At 42.3% G+C, this 22,195-nt stretch overlaps 1 protein-coding gene across 3 annotated transcripts in view; it reads right to left on the bottom strand.

The window, feature by feature from the left end:
- Positions 1-22,195, bottom strand: part of palm1a (paralemmin 1a) — a 51,729-nt gene that overhangs the window by 9,561 nt on the left and 19,973 nt on the right. Inside the window, exons 2-7 of one of the 3 annotated variants that reach the window (XM_088907544.1) lie at positions 21,928-21,973; positions 18,201-18,281; positions 10,679-10,806; positions 9,183-9,297; positions 8,933-8,954; positions 7,514-7,579 (exon numbers count right to left, since the gene is read on the bottom strand). In XM_088907544.1, coding sequence (XP_088763670.1) covers positions 7,514-7,579; positions 8,933-8,954; positions 9,183-9,297; positions 10,679-10,806; positions 18,201-18,281; positions 21,928-21,973 — 458 coding nt within the window. The remainder of the gene's footprint in view (positions 1-7,513; positions 7,580-8,932; positions 8,955-9,182; positions 9,298-10,678; positions 10,807-18,200; positions 18,282-21,927; positions 21,974-22,195) is intronic. The other 2 variants (XM_088907545.1, XM_088907546.1) reach the window with 2 other exon arrangements.

Below are 22,195 nucleotides of genomic sequence, written 5' to 3'. Positions count from 1 at the left end.
ATCACTCAACTTCCCCCTTAAAGCCATATCGTTAGCAATCATGTCACTTACTGTTTTGACATAAACCTAATTGATTAAACCTCAATTTTATTTTCCATTTTTTAAAGACCACAAGCTGATTTAAAAGATATCCTCATGTTTGAATCCCCTCTAATTCTGAAATAACTTATTTTAACCAGCCCCGATATTTAGATAAGAAATATGATAGGAGAGATTTCATTTCTATATTTTTTTCTGCTATTATGTTAAGTTTTCTCTGCTTTTTTAAAAATAGTATTTTCCCTCTAAACTAACATTCAGGATCCTCAGCTTCACATCCCAGGCACTGAACCCAGTGGATCAGGACTCATGGTTGTGCATGGTGGGGTTAACTCCTATTGAATGGTGGTCGGACAGAGTGCTTTGCGGCACAGATGAAACACAATAGCTTAAGTGGTTTATGAAGCACTGCTAGAGAATAAGTTGTGGATTCAATGACATTAGCAGCAGTGTAGTATTTCATGTATTTATATAGACCAAGATAGGTTAAAATGATAAACTGGACAGTATATGCGATAAGCATGATGTTTATATTTTTTGTAGACATGGAAGACGCAGACCTAATGTATTACCACTCTTCTCTCACTGGGGGCTAAGTTAAAGTTTCATGGAGCTCTTCTTGAACACGGTGTTTATTAGAAAGCATTATGTAGAGCCCTGTAGTACTCTGAAATAGCCAGAATTTTTGTCTTTAACTTATTTAGCCGATGTTTTTATTAACAGCATGTTGATTTTTTACCTATATATGGTGAGTTTTCTGGGGCACAGCACCTACTGTATTGTCTCCCCATCTGGGATTTGAACCCATGACCCCTCTGGTCGGCAGTACAGAGTACAGAGTACTGTATTTTGTCCTGACTACCCCATTATATGTTTAATATATGTTATATATAAATGTACAAAACACTCAAAAGTGTCTTCAAAACTAAAGAGAGACTAACAGTTTCTATTTTAACAAGCATTTCTAATAACACTTACAATCAGGTGCAGTAGGTTTTTATACCATCCAAAAGCATCCATATACTGTATATATGCAATATGACAGTATATTGACCAGGATCAGCATTTGATCATGAAACGGGATTCTGCACAGGTAAGCGTGAAGCCAGCTGCCTGGCAGGGGTGGCTGGGCATCAGGAGGGATCTAGGAGAGGGATGTGTCCGGCACATTCCTTTCTGGAAGGCTTTATCCTTGGCAGAGCTCTCCCAGAAAGAGTATAGGGAAGTGGGGGTAAAGGAATCATGCCTGTAATCTGCAGAGAGCTTTGCTACAGGGTGACCAAGTGACACATTTCTGCAAAAGGCACTATAGTCTGTTTCAGCTGCACCTTGCACCTGTGAGATCATGTGGTGGATGAGTGACACCCTGAAGCAGTTCCAATTAAAATACCCTTACGTCACCTCCTGGTGCTCTTGGAGGTTTCATTTCAGAATATACTGCAGAAGACATGTTAAAATTGAAGGGCACACAAATACATTTCTTCACGGTAGAAAAGTGGGCTGCTGACGTGCAAAGTGAAGGGGGAAACGATGCTACAATACTTTCACACACTGTTTCGTCATTAACTGCTCAAGGGCTTCAAGCATGTGGTATTACAGATGTGTGAAAGCTGGTCTCATCAGAGCTACTGTTAGACTTTCGCTTTACTGCAGTCATTTATTCACTTTGTTACTGTTGGTCACCCTGCTAAAACGTGCCATGCTGGGCTAAAGTTTTTTTTTTGCACTTTACGAGAAGTGACCCAGTTACAAAAACACTTTTATTGTTTGTATTAGAGTCAGTTTTCTGAAAAGCCCTCATCTAGTGCCTATGGCACAGCAACACGTTTGTTTCAGGGGTCCATATCTGACCATTAAGTAACACTCCTCAAATTGCTTGGAACTCTTTTCTATATTTACGTCAGGGGACCGTGAGCACAGTGCCAGTGAGATGTTAACTCAGTTACAACTGTACAGTAATTTGTCTTCAGAAGTTACTGAGTGAATTCTAGTTGAGATGTGAACACTTTACACTTGACAGGCTCAGATTCTCTTCCCCATCTTGATTTTGATAAAAAATAAGTTTACAGCAAGTGGGCAGCAATAGTACACAAATACAAATGACTATTTAATACAACCCAGAGTTAAAACCTGAATGAATTTGACACTTTTTGACCATTTACTTTCAGCAGTTTTTTCCTTTGCTTTCAGGTCTTATTGCATTTATCGTGACCTTGTATTAAGCGTAATTATTAATTAGAAAAGAACACTTTTGAAGAAACTGCTCAAAGACCCACAGCCAGAAAAAAAGCTGTAAACCACAGGATTCAGCCATCAATGGGCATCAGCAGTTCGAGCACTGTACTATAAATTCCTCTTCCAGAATTTAATAGACACCTCTGTATTGGATAGATGCTTGCTTGAGCAGTGATTGAGCAAAGAACTTCAGCATATCTCAAGAGAATCTGCAACAGCACTGGTGTGCCACATCCACCCACATGGGTGAAGTGAAGATGTTATCCTGCCTCTATGTGACACTACCTAGCTCCTGATTGGTTGGTTTCCCATCACTTCTCGTAAAGTGTAATCATCTTTTTTTTCCCGCATTAACTTTAAAGTCACCTTTCTGGTCATCCTCATAGACCTTGACCCCTTGGTGCAAGAGGTCTTTGGGCAGCAGAGTGTTGGTGGACAGCACTTTAGTCTCCCCTGTGAGTCTGTCCTTTTCAATGGTGATCTCTACTGAGTACATCGCTGGGACCAATGAGAGGAAATGTTAGGGTCACAGACTCGCTCTCCATTCACCTCCACACACACTTGCCTTAGGACCATTTTGCAGGTTGGGGAAAAAAAACTTACTTTTGAATCTACTGTTGCTTAAGGTCATAAAGTCATAAGCTCAGCTGGGGGGCATTTTTCTAAAGTGTGGTGGTCCCATTACTACAATTAGTGTTTATTGCTTATATAAACACTCTTAGAAAATCACCTGTCCAGCCACACATTCTCACAAAACCTATCCTTGTAAGGATCATGGCACCAGGTGTTAGGGTGGAACAGTGCTTAGCATCGCTGCCTCGTGCTGGGGCCTGAGGTTCAATTCCAGACCTGGGGTAAAATCTGTATGGAGATTGTATATTGTCCCTGTGTTTGGGTGGGTTTACTCCAGGTGGTCTGTTTTCTTCCCATGGGCAAAAAAAATAATACTTGTACAGTAAGTTAATTGGCTTTGGGGAAAATTGGCCCTGGTGTGAGTATGTATGTGAATCTATGTTTGTATTTGTCTGCCCTGCAATGGACTGGCGTCCCATCCAGGGTGTATCCTGCCTTGTGCCGGTGCTTGCCAGAAGTGATGCCAACTCCCCATCTTGCATTGGAAGAAGTGGTGAGAAAATGGATGGATCCTATCTCACAAGCACAGGGGTCAAGGCGGGACTAAAACTGCACAAAGTCAAACATGACTACACCAAAGTAGTGCACACCTTTAAATGATTTGGGGATTCTGACAAGCAAGTAAATTGGTTTGGTTTGTTTCCAAATATTTGCATTATGGAAAACAAATTTGAACCATTTCTAAACAAAAACAAGAGCTTGTCATTTCAGAGCTGAAGCACAACATCTCTTCCTAGAAGACCACGTGTCAAGGAACAGTGATCTTAATATAAATTAGATTTTGAGCTGTGTGGAAAGCTAAGCCACCGCATGACTATCGTGCCAGTGTTGTGTGCTGCCTTCTGTGTTTGCTGTTGTGCTGTTTACACATTATCTCAATGTCAGTGCTGCTTGTGCTGGAATATTCCAGCAGTCTATGGAAGTTCTGGAAAGAAAGGCATTTCCTTGAGTAAACAAAGGACAGTTTGAAATACACGAATGCTGGAGTTTAGCTCCCATTTTGAAAAGGTAACAAAGCTTCCAAATACCAAGAGCTAATCTGTAACAACTAGATGGGGTGTTTCCATTGTGGTCTTTCCTCATTAAGGGAAGTGTTTTACGGCAAAGTAGGGAGTGGCTAATGTTTAGAAGCTCTTGGGTTCAAGACCTTTATACACTAATTACAGCAGCAGAAAAGCAACTTCCTTTTGTGGTGTTTGGCTGGAGCACCACTTTCTAATCCCAGCCCTTCCATTTTGAGTGTCTTTCGGTTTTCATTCCAACTGAGTTCTCAAGTTCTTAACTGAAACAATAACTTAATGACGCTTAAACTGGTTCCTGGTCTTAAACATAGGCGCAATTTAAAGTTAGGTACCAAACTACACGGGAATTTTGAGAAATTATGTTTTCATAAAGCAGCTTACTAGTTCAATTAAGAGTCTAAGTTATTGGTAACTTAGCTTGTACAAATTCCACTGGTGACCCAGGGACAGGATTGGTTTAAAGGCCAATTCATCTTAGTCTCCCTCACTGCACTACACTGCACATTTGCCTCTGACTGCAAAAAGAGGCGGCTTTTCTAGGACAAGGGTGTAATGGCCACCTACTCTCGGCCAAATTTTAATCTCCCAACAAGCCCCTAAAGTGAGCAGGCATTGGTGAAGTAGAGAAATGTGACTTTTAACACATTTTCGCCTGCCTCTAAAACGCCACGCTGTACGAGCCTGCTGCTGCCAGAGCAACTGCAAACCTGCCAGCACGCCAACAGCCAATTTTTCAACATGGCCATGCTGCCATGGCAACAGCAAATTTGCCTGTGTAGGAATATGGGGGATGGTTCTAAAAAAAGGTTATTACCCTGGGTTACTTAATATGCAAGTACTGTAAGCACTAACATTCAGATTCCTGTATGGAAAAACTACAGTGCTGCTACAACACACTCTTACACAGACACACATACACACAGATAACAGGACGGTGTTAACTGGAGACAAGCAGACAAGAAAAATGACAACATTAGACATGTTAAAGGCAAGACAAGGACCATTAGACTCAAATATCAACATTGTATGTCCCAAAAAGATGCTGAGGGGAAAAAGGATGCTGAAATGGGTATTGAGAAGTACACATTGTAATGTATAAGAATACTGAACTAAAATTCACTCTTTCAGGAGCAACACCTTCAGCTCTGGTGCTACTCCTGCAAATGCCATTGAATTAATTCATATAGATAAATGGCACATCCCACACAAAGCTATAAAGAACATAGTTTAACTCCTCATCTGCTCTGCATGCATCAGACTTGGATGTTATTCAGCTCGGTGCAGTTTCTATCAGAAGAGTCATTTTAGTTGCTTTGGGTTGCTTTTGCATTAGTCCACAAGACAGTGCGAGCACAGTTTGAGAGAGAAATTGCAGCTCCTTCTTCAGAAATGTGTGCATCAGAAGGAAACAGGAAGACACAAGTAAACCATATGATTACAAAACCTTCTTTTTTATCCCAGAGATCAGTCTTCCCTGAAGGAGACCATGAACTGGCATACTCAGTTGTATATCCCATAAGGATTTTGAAATTTGTAAATTTCAAAATTCTTAAGCTCTCAACCTGTTATCTCAGATTTGAATTTCAGGTCTTTGCCCAGCTTGTGCAAGGCGAAGGACATTTGATTCTGCCCTTTGGCTGTCTATGTTAAAATACCACCATCCTCTTTGTGGTGTGTAAAAGGCTAAGGTCTGTGCCATCCACTTTTTCCATTTCTGAGCAATAACAATAACAATACTGGGAGTGATTGTACTATGGTAAAGGTGGTAAAATTTGTGTCCAGAGGATCTTGAACAGCAAAAACTCAACCTTGTAAAGCTGGATGAATTTTTGCTGTCTGGAGGATGTGGCTTTGATCACAGGTCATGCCTGTAAATGTTTGTGTCTGTGTCACCTTTGTAAAAGTGGGAAGTTGCTTATGAGGCTGAGGTCTGTTGGCAGACACGTAGAGGATAGCAGATTAGGCCAGCATCTTCCACAGATCAGTATTAGAATGCCCCCGTGACTGAACTATAAGGGCTCTGTTCTCTCTGTCACATCAAAGCTCTGTTTTTAGTGTTCTGGGATCACACTGCAAGACCAAAGCAGATGGTTTCACAGTGCCCCTGTCTCTGAGCATGCATGAACACGGTCTTCATTTCTCCCATACTGTGCTTGCAGTGCTGCTTCACCTCGAGCAACTGTCTACTTGAAAGGGGAGGTTACGAAAAGAAAAAAAAAGTAACTGAGCATTCCATAAGATCAGGCTACATTCATACCTGCTGCTGAAACTGCACTACGGAAGAATTTGCTTTTAAATGAAAACAAAATTTTTCCAACTATAATATTTGAAATAAAAACATGTCTTACTGATTATGTTGGAGGGCTAAAAATTCAATGCATTATTTCAGAACAAAGACAATTCATTGATTGGCCACATGAAGTGTAAGGACTACATACAGCATGACTGAAGCGCTTGTAGATATGATGAGTGCTGCTCCAAGCGCACACATCACTACTCCCATGACAGCGGTTATCTCCACTGCAGTGAAAGACAAAGTCCTCTGTCACACCAGAGTTCTACACGGTCTTGTTTCCAGAGAAAGGGGAGAGACATCCCTTCTGTAATTTGCTCAGCACACTGATCCCTGTTACAGAGACAATTTGTGTCTGCTTTTCATTAAGTGCTACTGTGGATTTTGGTTTTGGATTCACTCAAAGTCTACAGGGTGCTCCACGAATGGCTCCTCTTGAGTAAATGGTGCTTTCTGAAAAGGAAACACACCATCTCCACCTGGCAGGATGCTCTGAGTCCATGTGCATCACCGATGGGAATCTCATCAATAAGGACCCTTGAGGGGGGAGACCATGCTAACTCAAACTATAAAACCTCTAATTATTGCCTTATTTCCCCAGCTACTTCAGCTTATAAAGAGCTACTTCACTACAAACGCTCAAACACTTGTTTAGTGTCACAGAGAGGATGCAAATAAATGTTTTATGGAAAAAGACACAGATTTGGCTCTGAGGAGTCAGAGAGCTATGAATAATGCCACTGGAATAGTGGAAAAGTTATGTCATCTTCATTACTGTTACTGCAGGCACTCCAGCTGCAGGTGGAGATACTGGGAAAGTACAGTGCTATCTTGATGTGAGGTTGTAAGTGTTAGAAAGTCAGACTTCCTGATCTAAGTGCTCTAGGAGTAGTGCCAAGTTACAACTGGCACCTGTAGAGTTCCACTTACTCATTTCACTTCCTAAATTCACATATGTGCTTTACGACATAATGGAAAATGAAACCTCAAGCTCATAACTAACAATATTAGCAAGATGAGCTATTATAGACTTACGTAAGGCATTTTTTTGCAACACAGTTGAAGCAATCTAGAGATGTATTTTTCCTCAAATGCAATTCTTAATTAAAATAAGATTTAATGTGACATAGGCTGAAACACATGCATGGATATACTCAGATCAAATTAATACTTAATATATTTATGGGAAGCATGGCAAGCTTGTACAGCAGAAGCATATCTGAGAAATAAAAAAAATAAACATTGAATTTCTTACAGAGCTTACACTTTAAGCTACAGCTTAGAGACTCACCGGCTTTCATCATATCTGAGGCACCTCCGGACTTGTCCAGTCGAGGGCTGTTGTGAACTATGACCTCTAAAGGTGGCCACAGACAGGGAAACAGAAACAGCAACACACAGAGAGAAAGATTGACCCAGTGTGTGGGGGGAAAAAAGGAGGGAGGTGACAGACCGTAAAATTGGAATTTCCCTTTGCAGAGAACAGGAAAGATACAATTCAAGGCCACTCGTGCCTGCCAGCCCTCTTAATTCTACAGGTTTAAATAAAATGCTTGCTCAGCCATCATTTTTACACATTAGCACTGGGTGGCATCTTTTGCCAAACGCAGCGACTCTACCATGTCAGCAAAGAGTACAACCAAAAATTGCCCTAAGGGTGAAAACTGGTGGACAGCGGCCTGAATCCACGTGAGGCACACCATCATACCGACTCTGACAAAGTACAGGCTCGTATTGGAGGGTGCGGTCCATGACTAGCCCTAAAATGATTTTGGACAGCTGCTTAAACCTTATTTTTGTGTAATCTTGATACCAATGCTCACAGTTAAAAGTTCCCAGAATAAACAGGGAAAAAGCGTAGGAAACTGGGGATTCCGAGTATTAAAGGTGCTCCCTCCAGGTGTCAGTTGATTTGCATGATCCAGACATCAAAAGCTGGAGCTCAGGTCACTTTGCTATCTGACTGTGACAGAGTTGGCCTGCTTGAGAACCGCTACAGGCAAGGGTTGGGATTAGCTGGCCTATGCTCTCCAAGTTCTTGGTTAAACACTGGTTTTGTGACCTTACGAGCACTTGCAGGCTCTCAGTGACATCACTGAGAGATCCAGAACTCCAATCAGTGCTAACTCACCTATAAGGCACGATGGAGCTCGAAGCATGTCAAATGATGATTGGCTCAGTGGGGGTCAACCCACACTCACGCTCCCTATACTGTACAGGAGTTGTGGGAGTTTTGCCAAGATGGAAAGAAACAAGTGGCCACTCAAAATTAGGTGGCCAAAAAGTAAAAAAAATGCGAAAACATTGCTCAAGAAAAGAAGCTGCAGAAAATTCATTCATGATCTGTTCTACGTGTGAAACTGATGTAATGTTCTTGTTTGCTTCTTCAATTTACAAGATGATAAAGTTCTTAAAACAAAAATGGGGCGCACTCAATAGCACCTTGGAAGCACCTGGATTTCATCTTAAGGAAGAGTGATGTTTACCGCCTGCAGCAGAGCCTTCGTCATTGAGGAAAATCAACTTCTCTTCAGTCTCCATTATCACACATTATAAACTCCCATTCTCGTGTGCTCAGACGCCTGTCACAGGTGAAACTAATGACAACAGATCTCAGAACGAATGCGGAAAATTGAATAAACTGGTGGTGCTTGAACGCAGGCGAGAGAAACGAGAATGTGGTGATTCGACGGAGAATACTGTAACTTACCTTTCACAGAGCCTGAGGGAGCCTGCAACAGAAATAGAAAATGATGTTGTTATTCCTAACCAATTTGGTTCTATTACTGATGACAGTAATTTTATGATTTCTCCAACATCTTTTATTTTATATAACATAGTTTATACAACATTTTATACAACATTGTTTATTTTATGTGTGGCCTATATGAGTCGTGCACTTTCTATCACTGTCACCGCTTGGTGACTCTATGTCTGCTGGCCTTGGTGCGGCTCCTCACTTTGTCAAGGCTGTCTCCTGCCTTTGCCGCCTCCTCCTTGGCCATTTCTGATAAGTTCTCTTTGGTTGAGGTTGCCGACACCCCTGTCTCGAGCTCCTCCAGTTCCTGCTCCAGCCTGGGAGGGAGAGGGAGACAAGACAAAAGACAGACATTGGAAAACCCCCTGGGCTCATGCTTCTCAACGGGTCTTGGCATCTTGCTCTGCCTCCAACTCTTATTTCTGAACATGAGCAGGACTACTTTATTTTCCACCTCAGTGACCCCGTGTATAAATGTATATCTCATCACAGGACACTTAATGTAACACTTCCTGAAATACAATAACCAAGTGAGGTCAACTCAAGGAGTTTACCCAGAGGGCTGAGGGAATATGGAAGAAGCTACACAGCCATGTCATTGAAGCCGAAACCCTGACTTCTTTCAAGAAATGGCTAGCTAAATAGGCCAAATAGGCCTCCTCTTATTCATAACCTTAAGAACCTTATGCTATTAAATCTGGAGGCATTTGTTTATTCTAATTTGTGAGAAATTCAACTCAGGGCTTCAATAAAATTTTTTATGGTTAAAACGAAAATCAGTTTTTCTACACTGCTACTAGCAAAACACAGAAATGAAAAGAAAACACACTGATCTTATACTTGTCACAAGGTTTCATCACATGCAAGCTGATCTTGTTATGTACTGTGCAGAGTGTTCATATTTCCACTTTGTTGGTTATTCTGTTAAGAAACACACATACAATAGGCTCAGCCATCAACCTTGGTTCAAACTAGCTATACAACATTTGATCACGTGATTTAGGCATTTCTTCTTCTTCTTTAAGATTTCTCTCTTTCTAAATGTGAGGTACACGTTAGAATAATTGTAAACACAAGCGCAAAGGGAAGACTGCATGGACAGTCATCCACTGAAGACAATAACAGTGAACTTTCTGCACAGTGATCATTGTGGATGCTCCTGCTATTGATCAGCATGCCGATTCTATGCCAGTGACAGTCAGAGAGCTAGCCATTGCCTGCTGGTGCCAGGGATGAAAATAATCGGCAGACTGGACTGCTGTGCCCTTATAGTGCTTGGGAAATGTTTGAAGCTCCTTTTTTTTTCTATCAGCAAAATCAGCATCAAAAAGGAAGCTTTTAAAATTAAAAAAAAAAGTTTCTTCCTTTGGGTCACTTTCAGTGCTATATAATAATCCCAGCAGAGACTTCTGAAAACTCCTGCATGCCCCTGAAGCTGTCTGTTTCCACTTATTTACTGTGGATGCACAGTAACCCTTTATTATGTAAGAATACTGCATCATGCCTCAGTGGTTTGCGCTACAGCATCTCCATTGTCATCTTGTTTTTTTAATTGTCACTTGTAGAACATCTGGCATACACCTCTGTCATCCCATGTAGCACCCAAACAAACAGACAGTACACTGTATAGATCCCTTATCCACCCCCCCCCCCCCCCACCATCTCTAATTAGTTTCATCCAAAGACCCCCTCCTTCACCTCAGAATGGTCTCCTCCAGTCCCTTGGTCTTGGCCTCATCCTCTTGCAGTTGTTTCTTGGCTTCATCTTCCTCCGGGCCAGCAGAGGGCGCACCGTCCAACAGCCACCTCTCCCGCAGAGCCTTTGACTATGTGTGTGGTGGTAAAAGGGAGAGAAGTGAAAACTTGATGGAGACTTGTCTAAAGTGTACCCTGTAAACAAGAAAGGCATACAACTATGGTTTCCTGAATGTCTTTGAATCCTTTACGTAAAAACCATGCATGAGCACTGAAGTTAGAATTTAATGCAGAGAATCAAGATCTTAGATGGAATTAACAATGGCAATGCTCAATTGAAGCCCAAGGCAAGAGTGATTTCTTGCATAAGATTGTTCTATATTCTGCTCCATCTGTTCAAAATGTAGCCTGTTATAAGCCTAAGCAAAATAAAAAAGGCCAGTTTTGTTCTACTCAATGCAAATATGTTTGAGTTGCTAGAAATCAGACTACTGTCAAGCTATAAAAAATTAACATGTGGGCACGTAAAGAGTGCTCCACTGAAAATGAACTGATTATTCCATTTCTTTCAAACCCTTCTGTTGCTTTGCGCTATCTTTTATCTCCTATCTGTGTCACGGTTTTCCTTGTTTTAACCGTTTTTGTTCACGTTTTCCTGGAAAGTGCTTTAAGAAGATGCTTTTAAAGGCACTAGAAAATAAGCTTTTTTCTTATTATTATTACCTCCGAAAGAAGAAAGCAAAAGAAAAATGTGGGGCGCCCAAGCTTAGGCAAAGCAAATGATTCCGAGCTCAGCTCCCCCTCAGGATAGTAGCTGGCAGACATGACAGGGGAAGAGGGGGCTGTGTGACAACAGGCAGGGCTCGTTGATCCTGGGAGCCAAACTGCCATGCTTTCTCTGAGGAAGTGGGAAGCATCCCAGCAAGGCTTTTGAGAAACCCGATGTGGAGCAGAGCGCAAACGGGCTTAAATAATTCAGTTAATTGGTACCAAATACAAGTGCGGTATTCAGCCTGGTGGTTTTGTTTAACAGGGTTCAGCCTGGGTTATGATTTATTGTGCTTGTCATTCAACCCAACTCCCCTACCCCTCCTTCCAAACACACGCAAACCATCGAACAGCCGGTGTTACAGCACTTAGGAGGGGCGGCCATTCATACAGCCAGCCACACAAGAGCAGTCAATTACTTTCCAGTCGGCTAAGCTGTGCAGAGGCTGCTAATGTACGCTTGGACCCACAGGGCACAACCATTAAGTGGAACAGTGGGAGGGATGCCAGCTATACGAGGGCAGTCTGCCAGTATCCTTCCTTCTCAGAGCTGCACAGACAGCATTGGGCAAGTCCAAGGCCTCCAGAAGATGGGCACTCTTTCACATTGTCATCTGAACCCACAGACAGCTGGAGAAACTACAGCCCTGTAAAACAGATGGAGTCCTTGCACACACAGTGCTGTAGCAGAGGCCTCAGAAGAGCTGCCTTTAATGTTATTGCCTCCTCTAACCAAATTCAGATGAACAGTGTCAGCCTTGGTAATCTTAATGACAACCCATTGCTTTATGGTTGCAGACGTTTCAGGAATTATTTGCAAGGTTTTGTACATTTCCCAGATACACAAGAACACCAATGAAAACAAATATCTGTCAATCTGGGCATGGTCACAAGTGGCCCACAAAAATGATTTCCTAGTTTTATATGGACTTCAGAATCATCTAGTTATGTGTCCAGCACTCCTGCATCCCCTTGCGGTATCTCTTAGTCTCATGTACACAGTTACTGCAAGAATCCAGCAAAAGTCATGAGCCTTTTTTTGACCATTTTTGAACTTTGATTTTGGTTAATACCCTTCGAAAGCAGTATGGCATCAAAAAGCAAGGTGCCCAAAAAAAGGTTTGCAAAAATGTCTTTTAAACTGGTGATTTAAGAGACCTAGAAAAACCTCTGGATTTTGACACTGGAGGACCAGAAAAACAAAAAACTGTGCCCCAACCAAAACATCTTACTGTATAGAAGTATCATAAATGCTGATAAAAACTGAAACAAAAAAAACACACTGAACACCAGAGGTAGAATTACATCTCTGCAACTAATCACACATCACCTGCTGGAAGATTTGTTTATGATGGAGCAATGGTTTGTTGTAAAATGCGATTATCTATAATCTGTCTACCAATTACATCTGGCCTCAATATGAATCTCTGTCTGCAGTTTGAGGAATCTATCTACTAAGATTAAAACAATGTTTCATTCATCTTTCAGATTACCCATTTATCTTTTTTTTTTGCCCAGAAGGTTTTGCTGTTTAATCAACCTTTCATGCTGGTTACTCCCTCTAGTCCACCTACCTCATGATCACCCCATCTTATTCATCCAGTCCCTGTCTCTCCCCACTCTCTGAGGAGATGCCTGTCAGTGAACACCCATCTCATCAGGTCTGTGGCTTATAATGAGGCAGAAATCTGCAGAGATTTGGGGTAATGAACTACCTGCCTCATTAGCCTAAAATGAAGGAGTCTACATAATCCCCCTACTTAAATAGCCAGAAATGTGTAGAAAACGCCATCAGAGACTACCTTGTCATTAAGTAAATGTTAAATGTCAATTTTAGCTCATTCCTACCCATTTAGGTACAGAATGAACGTTCTCTGCTCAACAATCCAATTGAATCTCCTATTATTCTGCAGTCTGCCTTTTTAATATGCCAATATACAGTCACCGCTCTGTCACCAATATTCAGAAAAGCGGATAGATTGCAGAGGCGACTCTGCCGGAAGGAGCCCAAGAGCCCTGACTAACTCACCATAGGACAGCAGGGTACATTTTGAATAAGCGCAACGTCCTTTATGGAGCTTGGCATTAGCCAGCACAATGAAAAAAAGGCCACAGTCAAACCAGGTGCTAGCAAAGGTTTCTGTCAAGACAGCAGACTTAAGTAATGCAAGGTTCTGTATACATTTACACACAAACAGTATGCAGCTGGACTCTTTGATCCTGATGAAGGAGAGCAGTCAGAAAGCTTAAGAGTCACAGAAGCTCAAGCAATGTCTTGCTCTCGCTTTTGTTTGGATCCTTGCTTTGCTTTGTCTGTTTCTTCGCCTTGATGCCTCAGACAGAGTGAAACCCTTCCTCGCCCCCATCCCCCTGCCTCTCTGTCGCCAGCTCATCTCCCCCGAGAGGTCTGCAAGGAGCCGTTTTGGCAACCAGACAGGGCAGCTGACATCACGCCACACTCACACCCTTCCACACACACACAATCGGGGCAAAAATAGAGCAGAAAGCTTCAAAACAGTTGGAGACGCTACATGCAACCTGCTCGGATCAATTGTTCTGCTGACCAAAGCGAGTGGGAAGGCTTCGAAAATGCTACCTCGCAGAAAAACAGAAGAGCTTAGAAAGCAGGTTCACAATTTCTGCTGTGCGTGGAGAAGAAATACCTTCTAAGTAATGAACTACAGTGTAAACATTCTCACAAGAAGCAAGAGATTAACATCTATTCTTATCGCTACTGCCAGCTTCAGTGGGTTATTTCTCTTCACCCCACAAGGAAAGCGTGTATTATTCATCAGGATTTTATAGGTAATTCTGTTGCCAGTCCATCATGCTGCCTCACTGCTGTCTTCTGGCAGGATGGTTTTTCAAAGTGTTTTTGCTCCACAATGACATTTGCCCTCAATTTCCCAGAATGTGATTGTTTAAAGGTGCACATCTAGGGAAAAAGCAACAAAGAGACGAAGAAGAAAATGTCCTTTGGGAGCTTTAAGATAGATTTTCAGTGGTACTAGAAAAGGGGAACTGTGGAGTATTGGTTAAAGTTCAGGACCCAATGCCAAAACATAAATGTTCAAGTCTGCAAACTGCCCTATAGTTACATGCTTGGGAAAGGTATTCTACCCCGATTATGCTGGGATCCCGAGCTGTATAAATAGAACTGGGATGGACTAACAGGGTTTCATCCAGAGCCAGACCTTCACTGTGTTCTTAACATCACAGAAACTGGGGTGAGCTTTAGTCCTGTAAACATCCTGGACTTACAATGTTCGAGTACTTACATTCAACAATAGCTAAGCCAATAACCCAGTCGCTTGCTTTGACGGTAACAGGTCTTCAGGACCAGTGTTTTCATATATCTTTGAAATTGCTCGGAGAGCCTCACTTTTTGAAAAAGTCCTGAAGAAAACCTGTCTATGGCATTTCACTCCAGTTTCTGATTCAATTGCTTCTTCGTGATATAGCTAAGTCCAAAACACCTCAGTTTTGTCAGTTTTATAAAATTAGGAAACAGGAAAAACAGGAAATTATTTGTCCTTCATGTTTAAAGGATAAGTAACACAATATAGCACCTTTGCTAACACAATATAGGAAAGTACCTTAAAATAATGTATAAATGCAGATCTGTCCCCTAGGCTACCTATTCTGTAGTCCCTCTATACCATTCATCTTTCAGAAACGTTTCCATCAGCTTCCGCAGTCTTAGTTAACATAACTAGCTTTAACTGGCAGCTGAAGCACATGCAACGAAAAAATAAATTACTATAAGCTCATTTCAAGCAACAGGACAAGAATCATTAAATTGTTCAGTCAAATTAAACAAAGAAGCTAGGCTATTTCCTTTTTTTAGATATGATGATCACTTTAGAGTGAAAGACTTACTGACAGTGTTCATTTTTACATCTTGAATTTTTAACTTCAGCTGTTTAAATGTCATTTTTTTATTTGATAGATTCTCATAGAATGTATGAATTTTTCAGACACTGTTAAGTTAGCAAATTACTGCAAGCCATTGATTGTTTCAGTTCTGGATTGATTTATTGTACTAACAAAATGTGGGGAGAAAAAGGATACACTTTTTCTATGTTAAAGGCCTAAGTAAGACCATTCTCAGCTGTCAACTTCTGTTTAGTCATTTGGGTTAATCACCATAACCCCCCGGTCATTGGCCCTGGGAAGAGTTTTGCTATATTGGTTGGCGCCCTATTGCAGAAAGACATGACTTCTCTTTATGAGCCACCAAGCACATGCTCAGCTGGTACCAGTGTGACGCGGTGAGGCAAATTAATTCACTTCGTCGATGGCACACCGTGTCTGTCTCAGCCGCAGCTGGTATCAGGACCGCTCCTTTAATTTAAAACAAGCAAATTAGTGAGCGAAGCCTCTATAAAGTGGTTGAAATACTGTATGTGTGCCAGCTTACTGACAGCTCCGAGAGGATGCCCGCTCTTGTTTGAGGCTGCAGCCTGTTGTAAAGGAGATAAACGCACTAATGCTGAAAGGAATCAGAGTAAAAGAACTACCTGTTGAAAAGCTGTGTGGCTGCTAATGACAGGATATTAGAAATCACTGGGGCTTCGGTCAGATGATGTCCAATATCCACTGATTGTTCTGAGAGTGCTTCCTGTTTCACTCTGCTTAGCTTGCATTTGCGAAGTGTTGTCTATGTTCAGAAATTCATGGAACCTGTCAACGGGGAGTTTTGTCTCAATCCTCTTTTTTAGACCTGTATTTAAAAACTCCTCTCAGGGTCACTTACAGTAGTCTGTTGTTAGTGTCGTTACCTGTTTAGATTATTTTCTGCACCATCACCATTCTGCTGTTTCCTTATATTTTAAAGGAGCACTTTGCTGTATATTCATAAAAGGGATTTTTCCAACTCAGTGGCGACAGTTGGAAAAAATCTCTCACTTGAGAAGCCTCACAAAGATATTTACTTTTTTAAAGCAAAAATACCAAAAATCAAGTTATAAATCTTCGGTTTTTAAGGATCTTGGCTGCAGACAGGACTACTTATCTAAAAAGCAATACTAGGAAGAACCTAAACCACAAGGACAAACTGTTGCATCGCATCTCGCAAGCTTGGGGCAGTATCCATTCAGGTTTTTATAATGCAGTCCAAAAGTCCAAAGTCCAGTGTTTTAAAATGACTTATCCAGGAATGAATTCACACCATTTCTACTGAAAGGAAATTGAAGAGCTTTTGCCTCTTACGAAGAAGGAAATTCCCCCATCCCTACCTTTGAGTGTTTACCCATTGCCATTTTAACAGGCATTAATTAACCATTTAAACAGGCATAGGTTCCTTTCCACCTGTAGAACAGCCTACTGGTTCTAAGATTTTATGTGATGGAACGAAGGCAGAGCCAACACAGATATGTACTCACTTCTGAACTGTCTGACCGTGAAGTATAAAAGGGAGCACCTTAAAATCTAATCAGTGTATTTACAGCTCACAAAACTTTAAAGACATATCTTAGCAAGCAGCTATGAGCCGACATTAATAAAACAACTGAAAACCCAACTGGTCTGCACCTAGGTAAGCAATTCTTCATATTCCAGGCCCAGCTCCACCATTACACAATGTCATGTTGTTATGCCAATAGTGTGCAGCAGGTACATACTCTACAAAGCCTAGGCAGAGACAGCATTCTCTTCCTTTGTAAGACCCCTCTGTGGGCAACTCCTCCCCCCTTTCTGTGTCAGGGGCGGAGCCTGAGGTCATCGCCCTGCCCAGCCAATCAGAACCCTTCTCTGCAGCTCCCCCAGTGCCAGCCATGGCCAGGATACACAGCTGTGTCTGCTACTATCACCCCATTACAGGGCCAAGCTGCTGGTGAAACTTTAATGACTCCTTGTCCCGCCAGGACCTTCTACAGCAGAGCCACCGAGGCAAATTATCCAGTTTACTGTTCGCTGGAATGACCTCCAAGCTACAGCTTGCAACAATTAGAGGGCGAACACAAAAGATTGGGATAAAATCTCATTTTTGAACACAAACCTGGAGGATGTAAGGCACTGCACACCCATAACTTTTAATGTAAGTTCCCTAGAGTCTGTTTTTATAAAGGAAATGTAGTTTTTCCCTCCTGGGATATGAGAACACAATCCCAACAGTACATGGCACATGTATTGGACTATGTGGAGGAGCTAGCCAAGACGGATCTCTCCTGGTGAGATGCACAACAAGCCACCAAGGATAGGAGACATCGGAAAAAGCTCAGTATAGACTTACATCCCACTTGGGATGAAGAGGACTAAGTGAGTAATACCCAGCCAACCGCTGTGTGTGAAAATGATGACAACCCACTACAGCACAGACACATGAGGCACAGTGGACACAGAATTTAAGTTTAGCTAGGTTAAGGCTACCATTACCCAGCAGCCATTATAGAGTTTAGAAGATACAATATGTTGTACAGTACAAACTGAACTGACAAGGGTGAAAAGTGATTTCTGTTTCTTTAACATTAACTCCAGATGCCTGTCAATGCAGATCTACTCCAAATTATGTTTTAAACCTGAAACATCCAGCACACACTCGTTGCCTTCGTGAAAAAGAATTTAAAGCTCTCCTGCTGCAGGAATGGATCAGTCTATGAAGGACTGTTCCATCCCTGATGAAAGAAGGAAGAGAAATGCTGTAGAATCATAGAAGCAATGATGGATCCTTGCCTCATTTCATCAGAGACAAGATGGAGAACTGCCACCCTGCCCAGCAGCAGCTCGTAGGCATCCCCGGCCCAGCGGAGCCTCTTACCTTGAGGTGCTGAAGCTGTCTGCGGTCATCCTCAAGCTGTCTCCGCTTGTTCTCGATCTCCGCCTGTCTCTTCCGTTTCTCCTGGAGGGCAGCAGAGACGCACAGAGCATGAAGGAGACGTGCCTGGTCTTACTGCCAGCCTACTGGAGCTCAGCAGGTGTGAGCCTGGCCAGTACCTGGAATGGAGACCTCCTGGGAAAGCTAAGGCTGCTGGTGGAAGAGGTGTTAGTGGGGCCAGCAGGGGGCACTCACCCTGTGGTCTGTGTGGGTCCTAAAGCCCCATTGTAGTGATGGGGACACTACACTGTTAAAAAAAAATCTTCTGTCCTGCCTCCTAAAAATCCCCATTTATCAATTGGTTTCATGACTCAGTTTTCTATTATGATTATCACAAGCAAGATGAGGTTTGCAAAAGACTATAACTCAAGCTGTGTCAGCAGTGAAAAAAAGAAGTAGGGCTAGCTAAGACAGACAACAGGACATCAACATTCATTGCGAGATGGTTTGTGGCTTTTGATTTCAGTCATTTAAAAATGTGTGTTGTATAATTTTATACTGCAGGAAATCCAATTTAGTTAGCAATTCCTAATTCCAGCTGAAACACACACCGCTGCAGGCAGCGGCAAACAGAAAGAGGAAACATACAGCACTGTGAACTGCCAGGCCTCGTTAATAAGCATTGCATGTACAGTATGAGGACATTTTTCCTGACACAGCATCCACAGAGTCTGCATGCTTACACAGGAGAAAGCAAGCTGAGGAGCATTCAAAACTGTAGGAGTCTGGAACCAGACACCATTGAGAAATGGAATGATGGAATTCGTGGATCATTACGCTATTTGCAAGTAAACAGTCAAGAAGGGGGCAAATTCACCCCCCATTTGTAACCTTTTATATGTTCTCAAGGCACTTCTGCATCTGCTATTAGCATTTTCAACATAAAAAAATACTAGAGCATAGAATTAAAGGGGAACTGCAGTCTCCTTTAATGCAGAGAAAAGTAGTAGTATCTGTTGGCAAAACCATCTCCAAGTGTAATAGGGCAGCTTCACGTCACTGGAAGTCTCGTTCTGAATCACAATGTCTATTTTGTGATATAAATTGGAGGCTTTACACATCACTGTGTACGTTTTAGCGGTCAGTCAGAACACTACATATAATTCCTCGTGGGCCTGACTACCACACCGGCTCTTTAGTGTCTTGTCTGAGCAGTCTGAGCCGAGACTGAATTCAATTAAAACAGCTAAAAGTCTTGGTGGACATTATCCCTGATTGATCCTGCATTTTACAGTAAGTGTTTCTCTAAATTGCCCGTAGGTTAACCACAGAGTACAGTCTTTTATCTCACTGCTCATGTGGGGAGTCTTGTAACAGGACAAGATTGGTGATAGGAGTCAGGGTCTTGAAGGATGTTACAGAAATGGACTGATAGACTCTGAGAGGCTAGGCAGGATCTTGGTCAAAAGATCAGACTGTTTCCATTAATTCTATCCAATGGACCCACTGGCAAGGCAGAACCACAAATCCTTAATCACATGCCCTAGGGGGCATGCATGTATGTTACGCTTTGTTTGTGTTTCCTGTAGTAGAAAAGGGTTTTGAGAATCCAAGACCAAATTGGGCACAAAATAACTCCCATTGCTTTGCAGTTTGATCCATTTCAGGTTTTCCAATTGACCCCGTGTGGGACAAACACCTACTGTACTAGTGCTGTAACAGAGCAATGCAGGAAATCTCTCTATACACTGCAGAAGTGCATTCAGAATAACACAGAACAATCTACAATCTGGTGTCATCTTATTTAGGAGCTTGGAGCTTCTAAAATCAGAAATGGATGTTATTTTCAGACTAAAAAAGTATTTCAGGAAGTGAGCCCTTAGCTGTAGGCAGCACTCTTCACAGAAAGGGATCACAGTGATGTATAATTAATGTATGGAGTGGTCAGATAAGAGCTTGATTGACTGGAAGTACCTAAGTCTTTCAGTATTTCATCCACCATGATAAGAAATGTAGAAATCTGCCTGTGTCCCACCTGTCTTTTCTCACTCCTTTGATGTCAGTGAAATTAGCTAACTGATCTGCTGAGTGAAAGTGCCTTTGTTCAGAACCCCCCACTGTCAGCAGTGAGAGGGCTCTCCTTGTTCAGTTATGAGAGTACTTTGAGACTTTCCAATTTCATTGTATTTCTGTCTAGTTGCCCCGTCTCCCTCCTGTGTCTTGTTCTGCAGTTTCTCCTTTTAATCAATCGATTTTGCACCAACTGGATGTGAAGAAAAATACCCAAATCTCACCGTGGGCTCACATATTGTTTCTTTCTTCATACTGTTTGTTCATAGTGGATAGAAAATTTCACAGGTGGTGTTGTGGCGAAGAAAATTGCAGCTCTCCAGTTTTTTGAATGTTTTTTTTTCTTTCAAGTAATGGCTGTCAGTTTAAGCTACATTTAAAATGATCGTTGCAGGAAACATGGATATCGGCACACCCCTAGTTTCCACATGCCAGTAGCCTGTAGCAGAGACCGAGTAGGAACGTGGCTGTAGAAAGAGGGAAAAGGAGCATTGATTGAAGAAAGAGGGTGAAGAGTGAGGGACATGGACAGAGAAAGAAAAAGAGGGCATGATAAACCAAGGAGTAAGGTGAGGTGTGTGTAGCACGACTATGTGTAATTTATATACTTGAGTGCTGAGGTCTGCATGCTTGCTTTGGCAGCATTGCACTGGTCTGGAAAGCTGTGCCGGTGCAGCATTAATGAAATGAATGAAATAGCCAGAGAGGGAGAGAGAGAGCAGAAACAGGAGGGAGAGAATGATCCAGAGATCATCTGGTGAAGGTCTGTTGCAGGCGGAAAGCGATAGGGCTATACTATTTATTCTTCAGAGCAGAAAATCACAGAGTATTTCCATAATTGTTGGGTGCAGATCTGTAATGTGCTTTGATGTGTGTGTGTTGGAAGGCTGGATCAATGCGTGCATTAGAGTCCATTACTTCTGTTCTAGTCTTGTCCCGGGATGATTAGAGACTGGTGGGGAGGGGAGGGGAGGGGGGGGGCCTGAATACAATCAGCACTTCTAAAACACATTCCGCCAGAACCTGGAGATCACATTACAAGACACAGGGGGAAGGAGGGGGGTCTATTTCTTCTTGCATTTTTCCAGATCGCCACTGTTAAAATTGAAAGGAAATGTAGGTAAAGACTGTGGGCTTGAGTGCATATTGGCTGGGGGGGGTACGAACAATAATCTACCCTGGTTTACAGTGATTGACACCTGCGCCTGCCAATCAGACCCTTGCAAGCATCGGGTGGCTTGTCTTGCGCAAAAGAAGTGTTCAGTTTGTGCCGCAGGAAATTTTTGCCCTGGCTCTTGTGATCCCTATGGTTCAACTGGGTTACAAATGGCAAAACGTGGGCATTGCCCCTTAAGTATTCACTGTTTTGCACCCCTCCCTCAACATCATCACCCTTGCAGCATATCAGCTCCAATAGCCTCAGATACTACCAGAAACTAGTCCTTACAATGAATGTTTTTAGACAAAACTTTTATTCTGTAAGAGCTGGGGACAACACATTTGAAAATGCAAGGGCTTTAAATAAAAGTCTGACAGACATCGGGTGTCCCTGACGTTTTGAGCGCTGTGGTGAGCTGGGTGCTTTTGTTCCATGGGCTACGTGTATGGACTGGGATATGTGCTCTGTTCTGAGAGGAAATGCCTTGGGAAAGTCACTCACCGCTATAGCCTGGAGTCTCTCCTGCTGTGTCAATGCCTCAGACATCCTGTGGAAAAGAGAAAGCAACAAACAATATTAGCCGAAAAACGAATACACAAAGGAGAGGACATCAGAAACAGCCTCTGACACAATAATCTGCTGAAGTGCTTTATGTAGCTGCAGGCGTGTTGATGCGGTCAGGATTGCCGAGTGTCTGTCCTTTCCCACTTTAAAAGAATTGGAAAGCTGCAGAGGAAAGAGAGCAGTACTGCAAATCCGAGGAGGAAAG

The sequence above is a fragment of the Atractosteus spatula genome, chromosome 28 (genome assembly GCF_055471065.1).
Source record: "Atractosteus spatula isolate fAtrSpa1 chromosome 28, fAtrSpa1.hap1, whole genome shotgun sequence".
Classification (NCBI taxonomy): Eukaryota; Metazoa; Chordata; class Actinopteri; order Semionotiformes; family Lepisosteidae; genus Atractosteus; species Atractosteus spatula.
Note: the sequence above shows the minus strand (reverse complement) of the source record. Positions and strands in the feature narration are given on the sequence as shown.